Raw genomic sequence first — 17,729 nt, 5'->3', positions numbered from 1 at the left:
ATATAATTTAGGTTTTTAGTTAACTTGTTTCTTCTTCTATATATTTCACCTATTCATGTAGAATAATATTTTGTGGAGTTAGGGATATTAATAGTAGTTTACTTATATCTGAATAGTATCCTGGGATTAGGTTTGGGAAGTCCGGGGGGTGGGTGGGTGGGGGGTGGGGTTTTCTTTATAGCATTGTGAAATATGTGTGGTGTTTTTTTCTATGATGAAAACAATAAAAATTATACTTGGAAGAAGACAATCACAACTGGCATCTTGCTTAATAAGGCAATGAATTATAACCAAAATTCCAGGCTCAATTGTGGTTGTAAGACAGCTACCTGTAATGTCCTATTCTGCATCACATTTTATACTGTTTTGATTATTGTTGATGTTTCTATACTGATTTTAATAACAAAATGATATAAGAGACTTAGCTATATGAATTCTGTAACTTCTTAACATATTCAATTTTATGAAGTTTGTAAATTTCTTGTTTATTTGTCATGTATTTTATATTATTTCTCTTTTGGATGGGCCTCTTTTTTCTTTGTCCTTTTTTTCTTTAAAATGTTTAATTTTAACCATATTAATTACAATTTGCCCTCATCATAAGGAGGATTGCCAATATGAACTGGCTATTCCGCTTCACAAAACAAAACAAAATATGAATGGCTTCATACTGGAAGCCATAGACTACCTCCCCCCCCAAACATCAAGTTTTTATTTAAAATAATTAATTAGCTAAATTAAAACTAAATTTAAAACAAAATAGAATTTTCAAAATTCTGTAACATGTAGCACATGATGTTGGATTCCAGTTTACATGGAAACTGTATCACATACTTCTAAGACTGATTATAGTATGTCACAATGATGCTATCTTTTCAGATGGTCCAGAAACTTTCACAACAAGACTACTTAATGTGACAATGGAATCATATACATAACTAGTACTCAAAGCCAGTAGTTTGAATACAAGCTCAGTTTATTATGCTTATCTTTACAATGCTATTCAGCTCGAAATCAAGTTACTTGGCAGTACAGGTAGTCCTCAACCTAAGACTTCAATTCAACCCAGAATTATGGTTCTACATTGTGACAATTGTTAAAGGAACCAGTGAGATAGGGTGCCTCAGGGGATTGGGGAGATCCTTGGGAGGGACAGGTGCATAAGTAACTCCCAAGGCCTCCCCCACTCCCTCAGGCACACAGTGCTCTTCTTCCTGCCCAGCTGGGACCCACACTGTGGGGCCTCCTCAACCCATCAAGCATTGGTCTACTGACTTTTTCTGAAGATCGCCTTCCTATACAGTGGCTGCATGGTGTCATCCCAGAAGTGGGCACCATTTTGGAAGCAAATACAATTCTGGGATTGTGAGAACTGTGACCACTCCCAAAATGATGCCCACTTCTGGGCAGTACCATGCAGTCTCTGTATAGAAAGGCTGTGCAACAAATCAGCTGGTACTCCTTCCCAAAAGTGATCTTCAGAAAAGATAAATGAAGTGAGGTGTGATGGGGAAGGTGAAGAAGTATCGGACCCAGTGGAATAGGAAGCAAGATCCAGGCCTATGGTGTGAGATAGGCCCAAGGGACACAGTGAAGCAGGAGGGGGGGAGAGATAGGTGGAAGGGGACAGCTGAAAGATCCCTAGGGATAGTTGTAAGGGTGGACAGATTGCAAAATATCTGAATTTTGGGTATGTGGCCATGGGGCACTGCAGCAACCATAATTGAGGTACAGGTCAAAAGTCATTTTGTTCAGCATCATCATAATTTTGAATAGCTGATCAAATGGTTGTAAATTGTAGACTACCTGTAATCCTGGTGGTTAAATGCTCTTTCCCAAGCTATTCAAAAGCATATACGGTAAGAACAGTATTAATAAAAAGAGTGTTTCTAGAATGTGCTAAACTAAAACTCAGTTCAAGAATATATTCAAATTTTTTACATGCAGATGAACACACAAAGTCAACAAAACCTTCTTTTAAAAAACTGAGCACTGTAAATTATTAAATCATCCAAATCCAAAACTGCTATTTTGGATTCTAAGAACTAGATTTCTTTTCAAGATCACACATCCCAATTCATAGAAACTTAGAGTAACTCACAAAATGTAGTGCAAGCAACTAGAAATGGGGAAATTTTCATACTTTTTAGCTTAGTATGCTGTGTAAACATAAAGAATATTTGTAGCTCAGGGTTAAATTACAGGTGCCTTGTTGCCCTCTGATCTTGCTTGGTTTCTTGTAGATGTTTCATTATCTAAATGAGGTAACTTCATCAGTGCTAGTAAAGACTGGGATTTGCTTTCAGTTTATATTTTTATGACTTGCCCTATCAGTGTCAATGGGAGTGGTCTTACAGGTTCTTTGGTTTGGCTGTTAACTGTTCACTTGTTTGGCAGTTTCTTGATTAATGGTCATCTGGGTGTTGACTGCTGGTGGGAAGATGCTTTGGGGGGTTGTTTACTTTTTGGCTTTTTCATTGACTTTTCTGCACAGTATGTAGATGTTGTTTATGTCTATATGTCTATTGATAGCCAATTTGTCAGAAAGCCAAACTTTCAGGAATTCCCTAGCGTTTTTAGACTTGGGTTGATCTAGGATGGTCACAGGTTCCCAGTTGAAACTAAGGTTAAATCTGTCCATATGTTGTAAAATTAAAGAGTTTTCATCATATCTTCTGACTGCTATCAACAAATATCAGCATAGCATGATAAACGTCAAGGAACAGTTGGAACAGACCACCACACCAAAGCACATGGAGAGGCTGGCTACAATCATTATGATTACTTCCCAGAGACATGTCAGAAAAAGGAAAACCAAACTTCAGGCTAGCTGATTCTGTTTCAGAATCTAATCTTTGATTTCATGATGGAGCTTTTTCAGCAAGCTCCCAGGAACTAAACAGGTGGCAGCGACTTCAACCTTCCTGCTGGTTTCACTGTTGACTTTCTGGAGGAGCAGCAGAGAAAATTGTAAATGACAATCATGTGATTGTGGGACACTTGGCAACCCATTGTTAAGTGTAAATGGATTGCCAAACACCAAGATCACAATCACATGACTATGGGTATGCTGCAACTGCCATATGTTTGGGCAGGGTCATAAGTCCCTTTATTCAGCACCACTGTAATATTAAACAGTCACTGAATGAATGATTGTAAGTCAAGAACTACCTGTAGTTCATCTTGTCTGTTTTCTCTCTGGTATACCTAAAAGGCTGACACAACCTTTCCTGCTGAGCTTCTCTAGAAAGCCAGCAGGGAAGATCGCAAGTCTCCCCCACCTGCACACCTTCCCTTAGCCCCCTGCACTCATGCATACCAACCACTCATGCACCCCCATGCACTCATCCTGACTTATTCAGTACCAGCCCTTTCTTTGATCTGCATAGACCTTTTTACATATGCTGTCTTATTTGAGTATCCCTTCAGACCCACTCATGCCCCCAACCCACTCCACAACCTCCACAACCCACCCTCACATCCCTTGCACCCAAATGTCTTCCCTAGCCCAAGAGATGCCTTTCACACATCATCCCCAACCTGCACAATGACCCTCACTCACTCACTCACATCCTCCCCCATCCATTAAGTTATACCTCTCTGAGGGTTTGGGACTTACAACTTCCTGCTAGCTTCTCAATTGATTTTGGTGTAGGAAGCTACCTCACCTAACAATCATAGAATTCAGCTAACAATTGCAACTGGAATTACAGGGAGCAATGTGATCACACTTTATCATCACATCACTTAGAAACAGAAAGTTAGTTCCCAATTGCTATGATAAGTCAGATATTATGTAATATTATCATGATTAACTCTGAATCTATTTTATTAATACTAACCACTTCCTGCTTCATCCTTGTTAATTCCTGTTGAAGGATCACACATTTTTCTTCATTTGCCTTTTCAATAGCTTTGATTTTTTCATCCATTTCTGCCTGCAATTTCTTGTGGGCTTTTTCAGCCATCTGAGCTGCACCTAAAGCCTTCTCAAGCTGTTCAAATGCTATAAAAAAGCATACAACAAATATAAAATGAATTATGAAAATTCAGGCTAAAATTAAATTTTTCACAGAGATTATGTTTTCATTGAATTACTAAATTATTTTTTTTTAAAAAAAGCTCCAGGTTCTACATTATACTTAGTATCCATTTTTTAATCTTCTAAATGTAAGACAATAACATTCAGATACTGTCAATGTGATGGGAACAGTATGTTAGTTTATAAGATGGTCTCTATATTAGAAACCAAGTAAGCATGCTTGGACATAATTGGGCTTTGGTTATGTTTGTAGTATACTAGCCAAACTGTGCACAAAAACAATGCTTATACCATTAGGAAGGAATTCTGTAAGTGGCACACATATCAGTCTGATATGTTAATCTATGCCTTCTCCATCTTTTTAAAAATATACTAATCTTTAGAATGTAGATATCCATCTTACTAAAAGCAAAAAGAGAAGTTGAGGACAACATGTATGATGATCATAGCATATGGCTGATTGTGATTTGGAACATAAAAGAAGAAAATGGCAAAGAACAGAAATTAATAAATGAAATGAATAAAAGAAAAAGAAACAAATTGTGTATATCTGAAACTGAAAGAAAAGAGAAAGATACTACATCTAAATGAAGGTAGACTAATCTTATGGACTGAGTAAAGGAATAAATTGAATTATGAACAAATGATGAACAAAAGACTCAAATCTAGTACACATTAGTATCATTTATCATCACAGGTATAGAATAGGAACTTATAAATTGATATAGGTTACACCCCAATAAATTTAATGGAGGAATCCATTGAGTTTGGAAGTAAATTGCAACATTCCAATTGAATAAGTTAGAATAGGAAAAATTATTCTGCTAACAGCCATGAAATGAATGGATGGGAATGAGACAGAAGAGGTGACTGGACCCATTTGTACATCAAAATTAATAAGAATATGATTACTGGTATCTCCTTAAAATGTATTTTGTTTTGAATGCAGCATGTGTTTTAAGCATAAATATAAACCTACAACACTTTTTCCGGTACAGAACAATGTTTTTAAAAAAATACGATAAATTGCAATGAAAATATGATGTTATGCTAGTAAGTAGTATGAAAAAATGTTGGGTATAATTATGAAGTGAGAGGCCAGGAAGATGATCCTGATGGAAATATGTATAAACCATTACTTGAGAAAAGGGTCTGAAATATATTTTGTATCCAGACAAATGAATAATATTTGGAAGCAGCTCAAGAAGATACTTCCCTGAATTACTGAAGCGTAAGAAGGAAGCGGGGTAGAATGGTGTGGAGCACAATCAGCTGTAAAAGATTCTGTTACTAGAGACCAGAGGTTCTCAAATCCCGGGCTGTGGACTGGTACCAGGCCACACCCTGTTAGGAATCGGGCCGCACAAGTAACGGGCGAGTGAGTGAAGCTTCATTTACACATGTGCAAGTTCTAGGTTGCAGAGGAAACCCATCCCCCTAACCCGAAATTGTTTTCCATGAAACCATTCCCTGGTGCCAAAAAGGTTGGGACCACTACTATAGACAATCTTAAATAAAGTAGTTTTAAATTTTGTTTTGAGTTGATTACCTGTTCTGCTCTACTTACTGGGGTTAATGGGCAGCCCAATATACAGCAAATTGCTGCATACTCCATTTATGGAATTCTTTCTTCGGACATGTTCAATTGATGTGCAAATTAGCTTCATTTCAATGCCAGGTGAAACCTTTCTATTATCTTATGCTTCTTAATTTATTTTTAATTATATATTAATTTTTGTTCTTTTAGTTTTTGAAAAGTTCTCTTGGCTGCCCCCTGATTTCTATGGTGTTTTTATTTTTGCATTTTGTTATTCCTCATCTCTATGTGTTTTTCTATACACTGACCAAAGAACTTTAGCTATTGAGCAGTTTTAAATAAATATGTGAGGCCCAATTAAAAGGAAGTACATTTTTAAATCTATAGATAGAATAGCTAAAACATTTCAATACAAATTAGGATTTACTATTCAAATGCAATAATCCAGCAACATGCAATTCTGGTTTAATACAATTGCAAGCACACAACACCAAGAAAAAAAGCTAGGCACGCAAAAAGACAAATAACTGAATTAGGAAAACATGAAAAAAGACATAACACATCAAAGGAACACATTTGTCTTAAAAAGTATAATCATATGCATCTCAGGCATTCTAACATTGTTATTATGTTACATTGTTATTCTTTCTAGTGAATTCTAAACAAAAAAGCATCTCATAAATACACATACACATGCATAGTAACCAAATTAATTTTTATTCATTCAATGTTTATCTGAATTCAAAACTATAAAAGTAGTTCTGATGTATGTGGAGGGTTTTTTTTATGAGGGTATGTTTTGCAGAAAAGGTTTTAAATTTCTACATTTTCATTATTTTGACAAGACATGGCCATTGTTTTTATCTAAATCTTTTTCTGCAAGCTGGTATTCTCTAAGCATCTCTTTGTAACTCCCAAAATTTAAATTCCTTAAGCAATTCAACCAAACATTAGGTCTAGTGTATACAAATAACATTAAGTCTATGAAATATGTTTACTTCAGTGCTTAAGTTATTGTAACAGAATGCCTGGATGACCTTTGGGAACAGGGGAAGAGATGCTGCCTAGGAAAACAAATCATTCATGAAAAGCAGAAATCCCCAGTGGCTTGGCAGTCAGAGAAAGGAATTTAGGAAAAACCTGCCCTAATGGATCAAGAAGTTGAGAATGGAGGTGGAAAATGTATGCTTTCAGATTTGCAAGATTGATGTCAGCCCTCCCGTGTAAATCAGAGAGACAGGAAATATGACTGCATGAACTAATTCTATTTCATGGTAAAGCTACATTAACTGAATCTCACAAGTCTTAAAGCACAAACTTCTCAACACCATATTTAACTGCTTGATACATATAGCAAGTCCTTCCGAAGTTTTTCTCTCTGATTTTTGGTTAAAGCCTTTCATGGCATGGCACCAGCCTACATGGAGAACTATCTCACCCCAATGGATTGGCCCATCCCACTCACTCTGGCAAAAGGGGCAAGTTTGCAGACCCTGTTGGTCAAGGGACCTGGGCTGCCAGTGTCCAGAGAAGAGCTTTTGCAGCCATGGCTCTCACCTGTGGAATATTAAGCCACTGGAGGTGAGAGACTTGCCTACCCTTTTAGCCTTGAAAAGGCCTCAAAAGTGGATCTACCATTTGGCTTGGGCCCCAAAAGGAGTGCATCATGGTGGAGGTGGCTAGTGGGTTAAGAAAAAAGATCCAACTCCATTCTATTTGCTATTGCTTCCTAGTTTTATCCAATCCTTGTTGTTTTTTATCTTTTTTTAATGCTTTTAATGTTTTTATAATTAGGCGCTTATTCTGCTGAAACCCACCCAGAGTTGCTTTGTTAATAATATGGGCAAACATATCAATTAATAAATAATAAAAATAAATAATGTTCTACCTTCAAGCAACTTACCCTATCTAAATATAGAAAAGAAAATTGATCATTATTTTGTTCTGTTTTAGGAAATATACATTTCAAATGCAAAGAAAATCACTGAATACCAATTGCATCTTTTTTTATTCAGAGTATTCAGTTTTTTCTAATAAAAATAGTTGATGTTGAAATTAAAATATAGCACGAAATTAATATGCAATACATTACCTGCAAGCAAGTTCTATAACAAAAAGCCAAATATTTCAGTGTATTGGTAGATTTAATTGCAATGAATTAAAGGACCCTACTTTGGATATTGCCTGAGAAGCATATAACTTACTTTATAAAGCTTATGCAAGCAACAGTTTAATTATGACAATAAAGAAATCCCTTACCCCAATCCTGTTCATACAAGGCTTGGGAAAGGCACCATGATTCACTTATTGGCATGTGTGGATGCAAAAGATTAAATGCTTAGTGAGATTTTAATGCAATATACTCATTGGAACAGAACCAAATGCAGTAACTATCTTACATGTGCATTTTTATGGATTGTCTTATAACTGCTTTATTGTATGGACTTGTCCATTATATTCATACAAAGTCCCAGGAGTGCACTCTATGGATCTGCATGCAGTTTTTTAATTTGAAGTTTTCATTTTAAGATCTCCTGTATCAAATACAAAATGTCCCATCTCACATTAAAAACATTTGCTGTTTGAGTTAAAAACATTTCAAAAATGATCCAAGCAGCTATACTCAAAAAGGGACAATTTAAATTCAAAAATTCAAAAACATTTGAATATGAAACATTTTGCACATCCTTAATAAACTGTATAATTAGAACAATATAGACCAAAAATTAAGTCTTTTAAAAAGTAATTATCATATTCTTAAAAAGTAATTATATGTTCTTATTGTTTGGCATTTTGTTTTGCTTTCAAATGTGCCAAGAATTGCATTTTTTGCACAGCACTGAATTAGTGGAAGGACTGATCAGGCTCAAAACAGACCCTATGCAATTATTACAAAGTTCCTTCCTTTGCAAATTATTAAACAGCAGGTGTTCAATACCCCTTCCTCAAACAATTTCTCATTCAGTATTTTCTATTTCTCATTGTGTATCTTTCAAATAGTATTTAAAGGGAATGGTCCTTTTGTAAATCAGCAAACAAAACACAGCTTACAAGTTAAAGTTACAATACAAAACAGTGTTAACAGTGAGAGAGAATGAAAAAGGACAGAAACAAAGTGGAGGACTTAAGTTATAATGCACATTGATAAATCTTGCTCCAAATTTGAAGAAAGTCTATACCAGAGTTTTATTATATAGATTTTCTAATACAAATACAGATGATCTCATCTTTTTATTTAAGGAAAAATAGACAGCTGATGTGAAATCACTTTTTTCAGAATGTGATGTACTCCCACCTCATCAACCAACGGACTGTGCTATAAAGAGAATCCCAGAGGCTAAGTTTTCTAAATCGAAGATGTATACAATGGACTGGTTGCTGAATACATTAGAGAATTTCGTAGCCTGGTCGCTTATGTAAAAGGGTGGTCTGAACATATGTTACCACTTCCAAGACAGATTAAATGAAGAACTGTATTACAATTGTCTACCCAGAGGGGTACCCAATCTTCTCAGAGATTGGTACCAGTTGGCTACCAATGTGGAATTAGATTTGATAATTATCGACATCACACTAGTTAAGATAACTGACCTCATGCAGCTGAGAGGCACTCGGCTGGCCAAGGAGCAAGGGAAGTGTTCCAGGGACTGGAAGGGAGAGACCCCCTCTAGCTAAGTGACTAATGTCACTACAAATTAACTATTAATTAGTTAATGGAATTTAGAAGATGACCTCTGCCAAGGACTTGACAGTTCATAATCTGATTTCCTTGAAGATCAGATAAAAATTAGTTGATTTAAATGTAAATGTATAACGTATTTGGGTCTCCTTAAGAAAAAATGCTTAGTAAAAATGTATAAAATAAGGAAAACTAGAGTTCTTTCACCTAAAAACTTCACAACATGTTGTTTCTGCATTTTTGAGTACATATCATAAAAAACTATCTGTACAATGTTCTGAAAGACAAATGCCTTACAACTTTTTAAATAGTGATGCTAGTTTAAATGATTAGAAAAATGAAACTCATGACTATCAGCATAAATGTAAATAAGCGGTGCAAAAAAGAGTCACTTGCTCAGCTAAGCAATCAAAATTCTTTACCAGATTTTGCAGATTTTTCTTTCTGTTTTTTTAGTTCTTCACTCTGCAAAGCCATCTGCTTGATATGAATATGCAACTGGGCAATTTCTTCCTCCTTCAATTCCAGAGTTTCATGCATTTGCCGTTTTGTTTCTGCTATTACCATGCCCTATAAAACAGGTGAATGTAGTCTGTGAGAATATATAAATATAAAACTTAAGCTCAAAAGCAGAATACAATTACTATTTCGCTTCTTAAATCACCCACTTTTGTGGTTGCATCAAAATGAAGTGCTGAGAAAAAATTTAACATTTATTACACAAATAAAATCTAAAGAAACAAAAAGCCAAGGAGAAGAGGAAACGATCTAGAAGTTACTGAAAGAAATATGAACAAACATTGCTAAGTCTATGCTTATCCAAAAGAGGTCAGAAAGAATGAAAAAGAGAAATGTTGTTTCAATAATAGCTATGATAATTATATAAATAACTTTTCATTTTTATTATTAGAATTGACATCACTAAAAAATCATGGCACTTCAAAAATTGTATATTGCTTACTTTATCTTGCTCTAACTGTTCTATCAAGTTTTTGCTTTCACGTAGCTGAGTAATGAATTTGGTCTTTTCAGCCATATGACAATCCTAAGAAACAGAAACAAAATAAACTTTAGAATACTCAAAACAAGTAATTTTCTCACATTCTTCTATTTGGCTATTTTTTAAAAATGTAGAGCCCACTTCTTCCTTAAAATTTATGTTCTAAGTGCTTCAGAATTTCCTCTAGCATTAGAAGATTAGGATGAACTTTCCAACTTATATAATAAATATTGATTAACAGTCATTGAAATATACCACATTAAATGTTCAATAAAAAAGTAGATGTATGGAATAGAAGTGTTTGGCATGTGATCGGTGAAAAAAATTACTATATTTTATAATTTAATTGATTTAAAATTATAATTAACCCAAGAAAAATATCATTTAACATGAACTGCATACCTATGTATCTTTTAGCATATGATGGATGAAAAAATAAATTTGTAACTTCGATTAAACCCAAGACATATGGCAACACTGATTCATATGATATAGTAATACCATCATATATTATAGGCTCTCTTGTACAGAGGGTTTTTTCAGTATTTTAACTTTGTACTGAAAGACATTTTTTCAAATACTGATGTTCCTTTGAATTATATATTGATAATTTAAAACAGAGCAACAATAGAAATAGAAACTGAATGCAAACAAACCCTACACTCACTAGCACTAATGCTGCTGCCTAGTTGAAATATCTGCAAGAAAAACACCACATTCAGAGAACACCTAAGAACTCCACAGCTCAACTTTGACCTACAAATATTCATTTCTATTGGATGTTCTATTTTGGTTTAATTTTATCTGCATGCTATCTAGAGTCCTTATGGAATCAGTCAGTCTTGAAACTGAAATAATAAATAAGATAAATAAAATATGTCCAAACTTTTTGTGGTCTTTACCCCTTTATACATATATATATATATGCATATAACATAAATAATAAACCAATTAAAATAGACTCTGTAAATGCCTTGGTAGGATTTATTTATCCTAATTTTTAAAAAAACCAGCATTACTAAAATCTACATATATATGCTTACTCTGGATATTAACATCTAGCTTCCTTATAAATATTATCAAGTATGACAGAATTTCTATCTTTTAGCATATTGCATTTTTATTATTATTTAGAATTTGTTTTGTCTTGATATTTAATCAAAATGGATTATAATCTCTAACATCTTTTGCTATATAAACTATGTAATTAGTGGTAAAAATTAATATCATGAGAAGCCTTTATTTTTCCAGTACCTTTATTTTCTCTAGCTCCTGAAGCCTCTCATATAGTTGTTTCTGCAGAACTTCTTTCTCACTGGTCAGCTGTGCTAAGCGCTCCTTCTGAGATTTAATTCTTTCTTTACACTGATGAAGCAAGTTTTCTTGATGTTTTACTTGCTGAGTTAGAGTTTCTATTGTTTTATCAGCATTCTCATTACCAACTATGAACAGCAAAAAAATTATGCTCGGTTTTCATTTGACATTTCACAGGTACCGTAATCTGGAAGTCTGCACAGTGCTGCCACTGCTACTCTATATGGGAACTCTTCACATAGTTCCTGCTACTTATGGATTTAAGATTGTCCTTCTATTCAACATCTGTTCCATATTTAAAGTTGCTTGGCTCCAATACATTTGCTCAACCAGTTAAATAATTTTTGATTTCGATCTTCAGAATGATAGGGCAAATCTCATTTCCAAGAACTCTTTCACAGCCCTGTTGGATTCTCACATATTTCCAAACATCACTTCTATTATACACAGAAGAACACTGATCCTACGAAGTTTTAATTCATTACCATTAATCTGACAGAGGGAAGGTTTAACAATATCCTATATTCAGAACAATCTTGTATTTAATCAGGATTCGCTAGAGTCAGCTTTATGATAAATGGTGTTATTTGCTTTTTATGACAATGCTGGCTGAACAGAAATTGAAATTATTCATATCTTACTTTCATATTTTATATTGAAAATTTCCAATGTTTCCAAACTCTGCTTGATCACTACTGACATTTGGAGTTTAGATTTTACTTTAGTGCAAGGGTAGGCAATTAATTTTCTCAAGGGGCTACATGAGAAGCTGGACTGAACCAATGTCCTCAAATTCCATCGCCTCAACTCAGGCTGCTCCAGGCAAGGAGCAAGTGCTGCACAGGAACAGAAAAAAATGTTTTCTTTCCTCACCCTCCCATGGTCATCAGCTGACTGAAGGGAGCATGGTGACTGCCTAGAGCAGGGGTAGGCAACCTTGGCTCTTTTATGACTCGTGGACTTCAACTCCCAGAATTCCTGAGCCAGCATGGCTGGCTCAGGAATTCTGGGAGTTGAAGTCCACGAGTCATAAAAGAGCCAAGGTTGCCTACCCCTGGCCTAGAGCCATACCTGCTTCTTCTCTTGCCCCCTGCAGCATGCTTATTTATATTTGATTTCTAATTTCCAATTAACCTCACAAAGGTAGAGATATCCAAAGGCCCAGTGGTCATAAAATGCCCAGGTCTGTTTTAGAGACTCTTATGCATAATATCAACTAGGCTAGAAGTTTTATCCAATGTTTCTTCATTAATATTTAATGTGCATTAAATTTTGGTTTTATTTGTATTACTATTTTTAATATTATTGTTGCTTTGCTTCACTTCTGGGAGGTTTTTGTAAATCAATAAATTAAATTCATAGCATGAAATTCTGGATTAATATTTTATCTATCTATCTATCTATCTATCTATCTATCTATCTATCTATCTATCTATCTATCTATCTATCTATCTATCTATCTATTTATTTATTTATTTATTTATTTATTTATTTATTTGCTGCATTATTTATGCCATGGATGGCATGGTGGCTCAGTGGTTAAAATGCTGGGTTTGTCAGCTGGAAAACTGGCAGCCTAGGTTCGAGACCTAAACTCCACGCAACAGGGTGAGCTCCCATTCTTGCCATAGCTCCTGCCCACCTACCAGTTTGAAAGCATGCAAATGTGAATAGATAAATAGGTACAATTCAGTGGGAAGGATGCTGGCCACATAACCACGGAAATGTTTTTGGACAGCGTTGGCTCAATGGCCTTGAAATGGATATGAGCATTGCCCCCCCATGGGCAATAATGCTTAGTGGAATAAAATCCGCAGGGACTCCTTTACATTTACCTTATTATTTATGCCAATCTTTAATCTTGAAAACTCATTTTGTGTCTCATTATGTAACAATATAAAATACCGTAATTAAAAGCAGTTAATAAAAGTTATGAGCTTCCACAAAATCATTGTTTAAAACTATGGCAGTGCCTGACACAGTTTTCATGTTTATATTATTTAACAAGAGAATAATTATAATTGGGCCTGTCAAATTTCTTTCAGACAAGCATCTTAAAAACACTTATAATTTTTGAATGAAAATGTTGTTATTTAATTGTTCCCCAGGGTTATCAGGATGGGACACATTCTACTCTTTATACATTGACCTGAGGATTAAAAAGGATTTTTAAGTATTTTACTTTTAAATGATGCAAAACTTCTAAGAACTTTAATTAAATTTATCAGAGAAGGTGGACAGCCTGAGTGAAAAGCAGTTGCTATCATTGTTTTCATGTTTATATTTATCTTAGCCCAGATATTCCAAAAAGAATCACCAAGTTAATTTCTTAGGATTTCTAAATAAATGTAGCATTTTACCACATTTTTCAATTTCTTTCCCCATTTTATTGCTTCTTGCCTTCTATTTTTTCCTTTTCTATCAAACAAAATATAAAACCAGGACTAAAACCAAGAAAATTAAAAAGGCAAACAAAGGAGTAAGAAAAGCAAAAGACATGAAAAAAGAAAAAGAAATGTGGTAATATATTCTACTATAATTTCAAACTTATATTATTAATTTCTTCCAACAATCAGTTCTCTAGTTTGTGCACAACAAATTCACCCTCCCCAAGTAGAATTTTTCTCAAGCCAACAGCATCCATGGAACTGGGAAGTGAAAATTCTTGCTGATAACACTATGAAATACTAAAAAAAAAACCTTAACTAATACTGCTAAAATAGTTTGAAAATTGCAACCAGACAGCCCTATGTATTGGAACTCTGAAAATTTCCCACTATTTCTTTGACATTTAGTTTATTTTCATTTTTAAGGTAAGAACTTACCAGGACCCACCGACTGCAAAGTTTGAACACTTGGATTCTTTAGTTCAATGTTTGTCTCATTACTATGTAATTGTTGCTTCAGTAGTGATACCTACATGAGTAAAATGATGTTACATTCAACAGTCAGGCATATGTTAATATTTACTGGGATTTTCTTTAACCCAGTAACACAAATTTCTGCATTGTAACACAAATTTCTGCATTGTCCTTAATAGTATGCAACTGAAACAACAATAGACAAAAGCCATAGGAAGACAACTCCAGATAAATGGAATGATCCATGTGGCCTCTGCAAAACTTTTTAATGGACTTTCCTTTTGATACATACTATGTTTCAAAACACTGAAAAACACACAGTATGCATGTAAATACATCAAATGAGTTTTTTCTCCCAAATGCTTACTCTGATGAGGCTGGCAGTGGACCAGCGAAAGCTAAGACAGTCGATTTTTAGGATTTGTAAATACTTGCTTTTATTGTTTTAACAATAAACAGCTGTTTTATACTCATTCCAGAGTTCGAGGATTTTAAACCATTAAACCTGGGATTCACATTTTTATAGTTATTAGGGATATATATATATATGTATATATATATGTGTGTATGTATACACACATACACACATACATACACACACACACACACACACACACACACACTGGTAAACAAATCACACAAAGTTGTTAGGGAAGTTATCACATAGTCACTTCATTAATGTTTCTTGTTAGAAATTCTCAATGAAGGTTGCAAATGATGACCATGAAACCATAGGATGCTGCAACCATCATAAAAGCAAGCCAGTTGCCGAAATTGGGAACAAATGAACACGGGGATGCTGCAAAATACAAGGATTGGCAATAATTCTTCTTGTTCTGCACTATTGCAATTGAATGCTCATTAAACAAGGATTCTCTATAAATACCTTAATGATAAGCACAGTATTTAGTAGAAAAAATAGTTGATATTCTTCAAAGATGTTTTGGAAAATTCTCTTTTAATTCAAGCAATTACCTGTGTCTGCAGGACGCTAATAATTTGGTCCTTTTCCTCTAAGGATGCAGCAAATTCTTCTTGAAGATGCCTCTTTGTTTTTTGATCCCTTTTAACTTCCTATCATAATATTTTGACAGAAATATAAAACAACTGAATTAGCTTTAAAGCATGTGTTTGTGTGCACATTCTATAGAAATCTAAATTTAGCTATTTAGCTAAAATTAGCTATTTTTCATGCTACCAATATTCCTTTTTTTATTCTTATATATCTTTAAATCCCTTTGTACAACAGTTAAGGTATAGTACTATTCTTTAAATTTTTCCTCTTTCCTGTGTGGATCTTATTCTATTTTATATCACACCATTTTAACAACCTTATCATATTAAGGAAGTAAGAGACTACATTCTAACACTGAATAGTAACACTTTCAGTCTTTCTCAGTATATTATTATATTTCAAAGAGCAAAAAGAGAGAAAAGCCAATCAGAGCTTTATCAAGAAGAAAAGCTTACAGAAGGGTACAAGTTTAAAAAAGGGAATCACCCCAAGTTTTTTAATGGAAACATAAAGAAAATATAGTTAGAAAAACAGGAAAAAAATACAGAATGAATCTGTAGTGTATAATCCTAGGTTCTTCAGAACCTTATCAGAAGTATCCTAATTAGAAGACTGATAAGAATAGACAAATTGTGTAGTGCATGTTTCAGAGTACAAATTGAAAATTCACATAAAATTATTAATGCCCTGATCTATCCCAATTTTCATAACCAGTAAAACTTATAGTTAACCATACCAACAAAAACATTGTTTCAAATAAAATACAACAGTTTAATAATAATAATTGGGAAGACAGTAATAGACAGTAATGCCACATCTACAAAGAAGCTGAAGAAGCAGTAGACCACCTACTTAGCTGCTATAAAAAGTTTGCACAAACTGATTACAAACAATGACATGACAATGATGCATTGGAATATTTCAAGGAAAACCAATTGCCTGCAAGCAAGAACTGATGGAACCACAACATAGGCAAAGTAATCTACGTGCTCTGGGACTTTATAATTCAAACACACAACCACCTATCACACAACATCCCATACTTAATCGTTGTTAATAAGACAGACAAAACAGTCTGAATAGTGGACATTTCAGGATCTTGAGACAGCAGAACAGAAGGGAAAGAATTGGAGAAAAATTACAAAATATGCAGATAGAATGACTGTGGCAAAAGAAAGCAAATAGTAATAGGCACCTTGGGTGCAGTTCCAAAACATTTGGAGCACAACCTGAATATCATCAGCATTGATAAAAATCATCTGTCAACTGTATTAGGCAGGCTTACTTGGAACAGCTTACATCCTGCAACAATACCTTTAATGATATTAAATAACATCTGTCCATCTCAGGTCCTTGATAGGTGGAGAAAATGCCAGATCCAGTCTAAATATTTGGCTGACTGTCAGGAACTATAATATATGAAATGATTTCCTGGGTTTGTGTCAAATTATGAGACAATTGTAACACCGAAGTTAAGGAGAGAATAAAGCATGTCATTTCAAGAAACCTGAACTAATCTCTCCTCTATGTCATAGGAGGGTAGGTAAATAGATAGATATCACAATATCTGAAATATGCAGCGATTTCTTAAACAATGATGATATATTAAAGAAAATTGGTTAAAAAATAAATATGGTGTTAGCAAATACAGAATTGAAGAACTAGAAAGTAAGCTTAGCTAATGAATAGCGATCAGCCTTCCATTATCTGATCATCTTCCATTGTACAAACTATTTTAAATCTAGTCTCATCACTATAATATCCTGGCTATATATTATCCCACATTCATATTGTAAACTTCAATCAAATCTTCTGATCCAATTTTGAGAATACCAAGGGTAAAAATGTGTTACATTTTGTTGTGCTTTAAGTATTATTCTCTTAATCCACCATAGATCCTTAGAAGCAAATTAATTACACAGTCATCCTATGAGGATATTATCTAAAACTAAGTATGTATCTAGAATGTCTTCTGTAATAATTCTTAATTTTATCTGCTTTTATTTGCTTTGTTATTTTATAATTGATGATGTTAATGTTTTTAATGTTTTACACTGTAAACGCTTTGGACATGAGATGGGAAGCAAATAAATTTCATAATAAATAAATATATAAATATGGGATAAGCATTGTATTAGGACACTCATTCTGCAACTGTTCAAAGTTATGACAGCACTAAATAAGGGGGGCTTATAATCGGACATAAAGATGTGACCATTGCAGCATCTCCACAATTATGTGATTATAATCCAGATAATCAGGTGCCTGGATTGGGAATATG

At 34.1% G+C, this 17,729-nt stretch overlaps 1 protein-coding gene across 4 annotated transcripts in view; it reads right to left on the bottom strand.

Annotated features, from left to right (window-relative positions):
* Positions 1-17,729, bottom strand: part of GOLGA4 (golgin A4) — a 76,061-nt gene that overhangs the window by 33,034 nt on the left and 25,298 nt on the right. For all 4 annotated transcript variants that reach the window (XR_001548800.1, XM_015811739.1, XM_015811740.1 and 1 more), the window contains exons 4-9: positions 15,409-15,507; positions 14,398-14,488; positions 11,513-11,700; positions 10,220-10,303; positions 9,681-9,828; positions 3,843-4,006 (exon numbers count right to left, since the gene is read on the bottom strand). Coding sequence is in view for 3 of the 4 variants with exons in the window: in XM_015811739.1 (XP_015667225.1) it covers positions 3,843-4,006; positions 9,681-9,828; positions 10,220-10,303; positions 11,513-11,700; positions 14,398-14,488; positions 15,409-15,507 (774 nt within the window). In the remaining variant the exon portion in view is untranslated. The remainder of the gene's footprint in view (positions 1-3,842; positions 4,007-9,680; positions 9,829-10,219; positions 10,304-11,512; positions 11,701-14,397; positions 14,489-15,408; positions 15,508-17,729) is intronic.

This window comes from Protobothrops mucrosquamatus, unplaced genomic scaffold (assembly GCF_001527695.2).
Source record: "Protobothrops mucrosquamatus isolate PMUCROS unplaced genomic scaffold, P.Mucros_1.0 scaffold48, whole genome shotgun sequence".
NCBI classification, from domain to species: Eukaryota; Metazoa; Chordata; class Lepidosauria; order Squamata; family Viperidae; genus Protobothrops; species Protobothrops mucrosquamatus.
Note: the sequence above shows the minus strand (reverse complement) of the source record. Positions and strands in the feature narration are given on the sequence as shown.